The sequence below is a fragment of the Girardinichthys multiradiatus genome, chromosome 9, assembly GCF_021462225.1.
Source record: "Girardinichthys multiradiatus isolate DD_20200921_A chromosome 9, DD_fGirMul_XY1, whole genome shotgun sequence".
Lineage (NCBI taxonomy): Eukaryota > Metazoa > Chordata > Actinopteri > Cyprinodontiformes > Goodeidae > Girardinichthys > Girardinichthys multiradiatus.
Window position 1 is genome coordinate 29,164,298 of NC_061802.1, and position 9,672 is coordinate 29,173,969.

General features: G+C 41.7%; 1 protein-coding gene across 1 annotated transcript; it reads left to right on the plus strand.

Moving 5' to 3' along the window:
* Nucleotides 1-9,331, plus strand: scyl3 (SCY1-like, kinase-like 3). The gene is made up of 14 exons (XM_047373888.1): nucleotides 1-267; nucleotides 357-538; nucleotides 2,220-2,405; nucleotides 2,525-2,638; nucleotides 2,783-2,839; nucleotides 2,920-3,022; nucleotides 3,116-3,227; nucleotides 3,316-3,393; nucleotides 5,738-5,877; nucleotides 5,959-6,149; nucleotides 7,041-7,212; nucleotides 7,490-7,639; nucleotides 7,723-8,477; nucleotides 8,786-9,331. The coding sequence occupies exons 2-14, from the start codon at nucleotides 371-373 to the stop codon at nucleotides 8,846-8,848; spliced, it is 2,289 nt and encodes a 762-aa protein (XP_047229844.1). The 5' UTR covers nucleotides 1-267; nucleotides 357-370; the 3' UTR covers nucleotides 8,849-9,331.
* The last annotated feature ends 341 nt before the right edge of the window (nucleotides 9,332-9,672 follow it).

Here is a 9,672-nt window from a genome sequence, read left to right on the forward strand (position 1 = left end):
TCTCTTCCCGGAAGGCTCAGTGTTTACAGCAGCTCACTTGTAGCTGTAGGTTGAGTGACTGCTTTAACAAACAGCAAATGAGTTATTTTATGTTTTTTGCGATCCTATATCTTGTTACGGCGTTTGTTTAAATTAGCAGTAACCTGTGATAAGAATGACGGTTTTGGGATCTGGCTAATGTTGCTAGGTTAGCCAGCGAGGCGACAGTAGCAGCGGCTGCTAACTGAGCACAGAGCGGCTGCTGATCCATCCAGAGCAGGAAGTCAGGTTGGTCCACCTCACCCTTAAACAGGTGTCCATGTGTACGTATGTAAAAGGCAAGCAGTCACACCGGTTCATGTCACCGTGTTCGGCAGGAAGGAGCGCGGCCATGGGTGCGGAGAGCAGTGCGGTGCGGGGCTGCACTCTGCTGGAGGAGCCGCTGCTGACCCTGCCCTCCGGACCCACCATGTACTCAGCGGTTCTCCAGGACGGGAAGCCCGCCTCTGTGTTCGTTCACAAGCGGGGCAATGAAGACAAAGTCAACAAAGCTGCTAAGGTGGGCATGCACTAAGGCCTGATCTGTGGCTGTGGAGTATTTTGCAGCTGTTGCAGTATTTTATTTCGTGACTCCCATAATGTGCAGTCAGCATTGATTCATCTACGAATTCATTCATTCATTCAGTGTAACAGTCTAGATGTCTGTCAACTTAAAACAACAAAGTCAGCTGCACATATGTCTTAATTATGGAAGACATAAAGTCATAGACCAAACAGGCTTTTGTGAAACTGCCTAAACAATCACAGACAAAAGTTTGATATTCACACAGATCTTCCTTTTCACTAACTTTCCTGCTTCAGTTTTCGTGGCAGCAATTAGCATTTAGTCTAGGTTGCAATAAAATGCAATATATAGTTAATATACTCACATTAACGTTTTTATCAAAGAACCACCAGTAAACCTGCATCCTGAGACTAATATGCTCTGTTTAGATCAGATCTCTGATATCGACAAAGCTTGATTATTATAAATGTTCTGCGGTTATCAATATGAAACGTGTTGCCTTCAGGATGCTACTGAGAGACTTGCTTCACCTCTGTCTTTAACCCACATATTGTTCATACTGCACCCTTTTGTTAAACCTAATTGGTCGCTGGTTAAGTTGGCAAACAAATCCTCCTGAACAAATGCAGAACACGCTAAGAGACAGATGTAGGATAGATGGCATGGCTTGTATTGTTTTCAAACAATTCTGTTGAAAACACACCATTTGCCTTTGTCAGGCAGGATTCCTTGTTTTTCATGGCTGTAAGTTTGAACTTTGTTGGTTGGCCCCTCTTCGGTGGGATGATGATGGATTTGCAAACGTTTCTAGTCTAAGGAAAACCTTTCAAAACCATAGTTTGCCAGAATACTCTTTTGGTATCTAGGCTTTATACATCAACTGTGATTAAAACAGAGCAATGAGGTGTGCCTTATCATTGTCTTAGGTGAAAGGTCATCCATGCAAATTCATCTTTCTGTTCGCAGTTAATCCTAGAGATTCACATGACTTCGGACCTCTAAAGCAAAGAAAAATTAGCTTATTTCAATTATAAAGGGTGTTAAAAACATATTGTCTTATTGGTGAAATGGAGTTTAGTTTGACTACTTTAAACATTTTGTGAAAGTCTGATGCCTTCATTCATTGATAAAATACACTCTAAATTATAAGGGCTCTCAAGTTGTATTGTTTAAAATCATATATAAAACATTCATAAACTTTAGGGCTGAAACAATTAATCGTGATTGATTGATTATTGAAATAATCGTCAACTAATTTAGTGATCATATAATCGTTAACTGGAATATACAGACTCTAAAACATGTCAGCCAAAACTGAACCAAAAATATGTACACTTTACATTTAAGATGAATAACGTTCTTTGTCTGTAAATATGTTATATCCAGAACTCTTCCAGTGGCATAGCTTTAGCTTCTTCTGGTTCCAATTCTGCAGAAAATCCTCTATGAAACACCTTTTGCTATCTGATTATTAATCGGTTAATCTAAAAAAAAAAATTATCAACCAATTAATCGCTTAGCAAAATAATTGTTAATTGCAGCCCTAATAAACTTCTTCATTTGCATTTTAGAACTCATTAAACCACTCTCTAATTCATTTTTTGCAGAAACAAATTAAATACAGCGGAATCAATTTACGTTCTCCCCTAATTCATCCACTTTGACTTTCCTGCAGCATCTGAAGACATTGAGGCACCCGTGTCTGCTGCGTTTCCTGTCCTGCTCGGTGCAGGACGGCGACATTCATCTTGTTACGGAACATGTGCAGCCTCTGGAGCTGCTGTTAGACAGCCTTTCCCCAGAGGAAATCTGCGCAGGCATCTACGATGTCCTGCAGGCACTTGTCTTTCTGCATGAGAGGGTGAGCAAGAAGAGGATTCATTTGCTCCCGGAGCCAGCAGTCTACTAACCTACACTAGCTGCTGGACGTTTTCTGTCTACTTCTCTGTGTGCTAAACCTGGATGCCTCTCACCCACCAGGGTAAATCGAGCCACAACAACGTCTGCATTTCTTCCGTGTTTGTCAGTGAAGACGGCCACTGGAAGCTGGGAGGCATGGAGACTGTATGCAAGTTCTCTGAAGCAACTCCAGAGGTAGGAGATGGAATAAAAGCAAATTCATTCTCATCAGACTCTCTTTGGGTGTATTTTCAGTTATATAATAAAAGATTAAAGCTAAAAGAGATTTTAAGGCTCGGTTTTCAATGTATCTGTTAACTTGACTGGTTTTTGTGTTAGTTTTTCACAAGCATTCAGAGCGCCAGAGAGGCCACCTGTGTTCCTCCTGAAGAGCAGGTTAGGGGATTTTAACTTGATTACAAAAATGGACAAAATTTCACCCTACTACATTTTTTTAAGAAAGACATTGTTGACAGGTGGAAGGCTTTAAAATCCTTCCAGACAAACATGCTCATGCCCGGGACTGTTTCTCTTTTGGTATAATGGTGGAGGCTCTTCTCCCTTTGCTTAATGATTATGGTGAGTAGAGATGATTTAATCAAAATCAGGTTGCAGATAGTCAAATTTCACTTGATTTATTTACCCTGCTCTTTTTTTCCCTGTTGTTTCCAGTGTCGCAGGAGCTCTCCGACAGTCTGACAAAAACCCTGAAGGCAGGCCTGCTGAACTCTGACCCCTTGGCTCGACCTCCGCTCAGCTCCTTGCTGAGTCATGACTTGTTCAGGTTTACGTGCAGTTATTTAGTTCTGTTCGTATCGTCTCAGACTGACAGAACTTTGTTTTCAAACTCACCGTTATTTTTGTATGAATAGGAATGACTTTCTAGAAGTGATGAACTTTCTGAAGAGCCTGACTTTGAAGACAGAAGAAGAAAAGAATGAATTCTTTAAGTAAGAACTTGTTTAAATCTAATGTAGTTTTAGTCACAATATGCAATGCTTTGCAAAAGGATTAAACTCCTTAAACTTTTACACATTTCTTTCATGTTGCAACCACATAGATATAGCTGCATGTTTTTTGGAGGTATGTCTCTACCATGAGACAGAAATTTGGCCCATTTTAATATAAAAAATATCGTGTATTTACCTCCACCTTTTTATTAACTCTGATTAGCTTTCGTGTTCCTACTGAAGAAAGCTATACCCCACAGCATGACCCTGCCACTACCATGTTTTAAAAATGACATTCAGGATGATGTAGTGTTACTTTAACGCCACACACAGGGTTTTGATGTAGGCATAAATGTTCGGTTTTTGCCGCCTCTTACGGGAGCACCTTCTTCTTTGTCTTCCTGTCTCAAACTTTAGATGGGACATCTCATGTCTTTATTTTAACAATTGGCTTTCTTCTTTCCAGTCTCAGTTTTGAACCTCTCCACAACCTTATTCCTGACCTGTTTGGTTTCCGCCTTGTCTTCATGAAGCTGAGTCCCCTACAGAACTGCATATATACACTGCTCAAAAAAATAAAGGGAACATTCAAATAACACATCCTAGATCTGAATGAATGAAATATTCTCAATGAATACTTTGTTCTGTACAAAGTTGAATGTGCTGACAACAAAATCTCACAAAAATCATCAAAGGAAATCAAATTTATTAACCAATGGAGGCCTGGATTTGGAGTCAGACACAAAATTAAAGTGGAAAAACACACTACAGGCTGATCCAACTTTGATGTAATGTCCTTAAAACAAGTCAAAATGAGGCTCAGTATTGTGTGTGGCCTCCATGTGTCTGTATGACCTCCCTACAACGCCTGGGCATGCTCCTGATGAGACGGTGGATGGTCTCCTGAGGGATCTCCTCCCAGACCTGGACTAAAGCATCCGCCAACTCCTGGACAGTCTGTGGTGCAACGTGACGTTGGTGGATGGAGCGAGACATGATGTCCCAGATGTGCTCAATCGGATTCAGGTCTGGGGAACGGGCGGGCCAGTCCATAGCTTCAATGTCTTCATCTTGCAGGAACTGCTGACACACTCCAGCCACATGAGGTCTAGCATTGTCCTGCATTAGGAGGAACCCAGGGCCAACCGCACCAGCGTATGGTCTCACAAGGGGTCTGAGGATCTCATCTCGGTATCTAATGGCAGTCAGGCTACCTCTGGCGAGCACATGGAGGGCCATGCAGCCCTCCAAAGAAATGCCACCCCACACCATTACTGACCCACTGCCAAACCGGTCATGCTGAAGGATGTTGCAGGCAGCAGATCGTTCTCCACGGTGTCTCCAGACTCTGTCACGTCTGTCACATGTGCTCAGTGTGAACCTGCTTTCATCTGTGAAGAGGACAGGGCGCCAGTGGCGAATTTACCAATCCTGGTGTTCTCTGGCAAATGCCAAGCGTCCTGCACGGTGTTGGGCTGTGAGCACAACCCCCATTTGTGGACGTCGGGCCCTCATACCATCTCCATGGAGTCGATTTCTAACCGTTTGTGCAGACACATGCACATTTGTGGCCTGCTGGAGGTCATTTTGCAGGGCTCTGGCAGTGCTCCTCCTGTTCCTCCTTGCACAAAGGCGGAGGTAGTGGTCCTGCTGCTGGGTTGTTGCCCTCCTACGGCCTCCTCTACGTCTCCTGGTGTACTGGCCTGTCTCCTGGTAGCGCCTCCAGGCTCTGGACACTACGCTGACAGATACAGCAAACCTTCTTGCCACAGCTCGCATTGATGTGCCATCCTGGATGAGCTGCACTACCTGAGCCACTTGTGTGGGTTGTAGAGTCCGTCTCATGCTACCACGAGTGTGGTCTGTGGTCCCCACCTGCAGAACCACTCCTTTATTGAGTGTCTTGCTAATCACCAAAGATTTCCCCCCTGTTGTCTTTTCCATTTGGACAACATGTGAAATTGATTGTCAATCAGTGTTGCTTCCTAAGTGGACAGTTTGATTTCACAGAAGTTTGATTTACTTGGAGTTATATTATGTTGTTTAAGGGTTCCCTTTATTTTCTTTGAGCAGTGTATTTTGAATAAATTACACACAGCTGCACTCTACTACGTTTTAAGAGGTATCAGGGTAAATGTGGCTGAATACAAATACACATCACATTTTTAAGACTTTCAGCTTTCATCCATCACTTAAAATCCTATAAAATGCATCAACGTTGTACTTGTAATGTGATGAATGTGAAAAAGTTTAAGGAGCCTGAATACCTTTACAAGGCTTTGTATATTTTAACTATATCTGCCTTTTCTATAGGGGCTTTACATTTTAATTTTGATGTTTTTAGGTTTCTCCTTGACCGTGTCCAGAACCTTCCCGAAGAGCTGATAGCTTCACGCCTTGTTCCCAAACTCCTCCACTCCCTTGTTTTTGCAGAACCCATGGCTGTCAAGAGCTTCCTCCCTCATCTGCTAAGACCACAAAAGGGTAATATGACATTTTAGCATATAAGTAGTCATTATTACGAGTGAAATAACTAAAAACACTTTATTTCACCTGTGTGGACAGATCCCAGTCATGGGGACGGCAGCGAGGATTGCCTGCTGTCCGTGTCCCTCCACCGGAAACATGTGATTCCCCAGCTGCTCAAGCTCTATAAAGTAAACGAAGAACACATTCGGATTGTGCTCTTGACTCACATCCACATGTACGCTGAGTTCTTCTCCCACGATGAACTAAAAACCCAGATCCTACCCCAGGTAAAGGCCCAGTTCAGTTTTATCACTGAACAGACAGTTAAAGGCATGAAGGGTATGTTTGGTTTTGTTTCCACTTGGTGCAGCGTAAGCAACCCAGTCGACCAGACCAGAAAATCATTTGCTTTAGCAATGGTCTTGATCCTGCTTAAGTTTTGATGCAAAACTTTTACCAAATATCAATTCATCTGTCAATTAATTCAATATATATATTGTCGTAATTATACTATTTGCAAATCATTAGGCTGCTTTATTTATTATCAAATGCTACTTCTGTCATTTTTATTGCAATTTTTTGCCATGTGAGCCCCAGCTGCCATCAGCCCCTTCTGTTGGTGGAGTTGGTAATAAAGTACCTAGGCCAAGAGAAAAAAATTAAAGAAATGCTAAAATAAGCTGCATAACTATTAGTTTAAGTTCTATGTAATGCCACCTTAACCAGCTAATTCTGGGTCATCAGTTAATTCACACCTTTATTTCTTTCAGCTATTTATTTATATGTAACCTTTGCCTCTGCTTTCTTGTTAACCACTCGTTTAAAACACAGCAACCCGACATCTGACAAGCAGCACATCACCAACTCTTCTTACTTTTAAAACCTACTTAAAAACTAATTCTTATTCCTTGAGATTCAAACTGAACAGAGTTATGACTTATCTAGATTTTTCAGCCTGTGGTCTTCATAATTTTGCTGTTTAACTTGTATTGTCTTATTTTATTCGTTTATTCCTGAACCCTTTATGTCTGCAGCACTTTGGTCCACTTCTGTTTTTAAACATGCTTATAAAGTTTTTGCCATTTATTTGTGGATGGAACCCAGTTCTTTATAAATGATCTTTTTCCATGTTTTGTATCAATTTTTTGGTCTCCATTTTTTTCTATTGCTGGCTGCAGGTTTTGTTGGGAATGAGAGATACCAATGACTCCCTGGTTGCCATGACGCTGCAAAGTCTGGCTGTGTTGGTGCCTTTGCTAGGAGCTCAGGTGGTTGTTGGTGGAGACAGAACCAAGGTCTTTAAACGCACTACACCTAGTTTTACCAAGTCTGCAGACGTCACACCTGAAAGTAAGCCGATCCCATTGGAGATTAAAAGCTAGTATACCTACAGTTGTGATTGATTAGCCAGGTCTGCCAGTTGGAAGCAGGAACTGCTGATATGAAAGCAGCATTTAATAACCAAAAGCATCAACCAGTTTCATTTAACCCATTTCAAAATTTGTAAACTAGCATCACAAACAAAATATTTTGATCATGTGTGTTAATTGGTGCATACAGGGTATGAACCGATATACCTGACAGCAAGTAGTAGCACCACTAATAATACTTTACCTGTATTATTTAGCTTCACCTGTCCACATAGTTGGAATGGTTCAACCCTCCAGAATCCCAAGTATGTTTCCCAAACCATCGGGGACCGAAGCCTCAGTTCTCAGTCACATGGCAAACTTGACAGCCACACAAAATAAGCCAAGAGTGATTGCACTATCATCTGGTAAGACCTGTATGCTGTAACTTTAGGCTAGGGTGTTGATTTTATTGTAGCTGAAACTGATGGTGCCCTCTTGTGTTTTCCAGATGCCAGTCGAAAAATGTCTTTACCTTTAAATGGCTTTCATCAGAAAGAGAGGAAAAGAGAGGAAGTGTTCCTGGGCCCGGAGCAGGCCAACAGACTAGAGGGCGCTGTGGATGACTGGCCTGACTGGAACGAAAATGATGTGGGAGAAGGTAGAAACACGCAGCCTGTCCACATCCACATTCAGACATCAAAGAGAGTTGATCCGGTTGACAGCAGACTCCCAACTGAAAATGCAGAGGAGGAGCCTTGGGATGACTTCGAAGACCCCGAACCTACCTTAGATCTCTCCCCTACAGCTCCCTCTGCAGATTCAGCGATTCCTCCACCTCTCAGAGGGAGCACCTCCTCATCTGCTGATCAAATTACTAAAGCATCGACACTAAAATCCTCTAACCCCCTTAAACTGTCATCGCAAAGCAAGCGCACTTCATGGGACAATGACTGGAGTCAAAAGAAAGACTTTAAGAGCCCACTAGAACCATCGGTCCCAGTGCCCAAATCTGCAGTGCCATTAAAGGGCAACAGGACAGGAGGTCTGGGGGAGGAGTTTACCATTAAGGTGAAGAAGAAGATAGAGCAAGACCCAGAGTTGGATTTGTTTGCAGACATGGTGCCAGACATCAAGTTATCTTCTGCCCCTCTGCTGTCTCTAGAGGAGAGAAGTGTGCATGTTGCAGACAAAACTCTGGAGATTGGCTCGTCCATTGATACTGCAACACTTAGTGCCAGGTTTGCAGTAGCTAACCCGTCTGAGGTGGGTTTTTTAAATACTTATTAAATCTATTTATGGTTGAATTATAATGGAGGGACTTTTCACTATAAAGTTCTGCTTTTAATTGAAAAAGCGAATTACTTTATAGGTCAGATGTGTGTAGGTCACTAGGTTAATTAGTTATGTTTGACTGCCAGAACTAATAAAATCACATGACAGAAAATATTAATTCAGTTTGATAATATATGCTTGATGCATGATGGTGTTATGTCTAAAACAAGTTTCCATGACTTTCAAACGTACCTCTTGATTAATATTATTCACTTGTTCCTGTTTTGGTCCCTTTTAAGGCTGAAACAGATGGCTGGGAGGATGGAGATGACCTCAACTGGGAGGACGAGAACGCCTGGTGATGACGTTTGAACAGAACTCCATCTGGAGCGAAATACTCAACCACTGGAGACCTTTAATCCACGCACCACATCTGGAGTGCCACTATCCCACAGAGCAGTAAAGTGGAAGAAGCTTCTCATAAGATGATGCAGTAAGAACAAGGAGGGCCTGAATCTTTTATCACTGTTTATTATGGGAACGTGGGGCAAGTACATATGGGCTGCTCGATGGTGCTAGACCCGGACAAAAGAAGCCGTTTTTGTAATTGTTTGCCAGTTGACGTTATCCACGTCAATATGGTGAAGGGTCTAGGGGTAACTGTCGTTGCTTTGATTTGTTTTTGTTTTATGTGCCAAACCAACTTCCGGCATTAAGCTCAAGTTAAACGTTTAGCAGGACTAAGGTTGGTTTCCTTAAGGTTTGCACTCTGAATGAATGGGAAACAGAAAATCCATTATTTATTTGAGCTTTTTGGTTGGTGGTGAAATAAACATTTTACTGCATTAGATGTTTCAGTTTCTTTCTTTACATTACAGGTCCTTCTCAAAATATTAGCATATTGTGATAAAGTTCATTATTTTCCATAATGTCATGATGAAAATTTAACATTCATATATTTTAGATTCATTGCACACTAACTGAAATATTTCAGGTCTTTTATTGTCTTAATACGGATGATTTTGGCATACAGCTCATGAAAACCCAAAATTCCTATCTCACAAAATTAGCATATTTCATCCGACCAATAAAAGAAAAGTGTTTTTAATACAAAAAACGTCAACCTTCAAATAATCATGTACAGTTATGCACTCAATACTTGGTCGGGAATCCTTTGGCAGAAATG

Bases quoted from the DNA above. Each gene is read 5' to 3' on its own strand.
- scyl3 (XM_047373888.1), top strand. From the start codon at position 371: ATGGGTGCGGAGAGCAGTGCGGTGCGGGGCTGCACTCTGCTGGAGGAG. The intron at 539-2,219 runs GTGGGCATGCAC...ACTTTCCTGCAG, and splicing joins AAGTCAACAAAGCTGCTAAG to CATCTGAAGACATTGAGGCA. The intron at 2,406-2,524 runs GTGAGCAAGAAG...CTCACCCACCAG, and splicing joins TTGTCTTTCTGCATGAGAGG to GGTAAATCGAGCCACAACAA.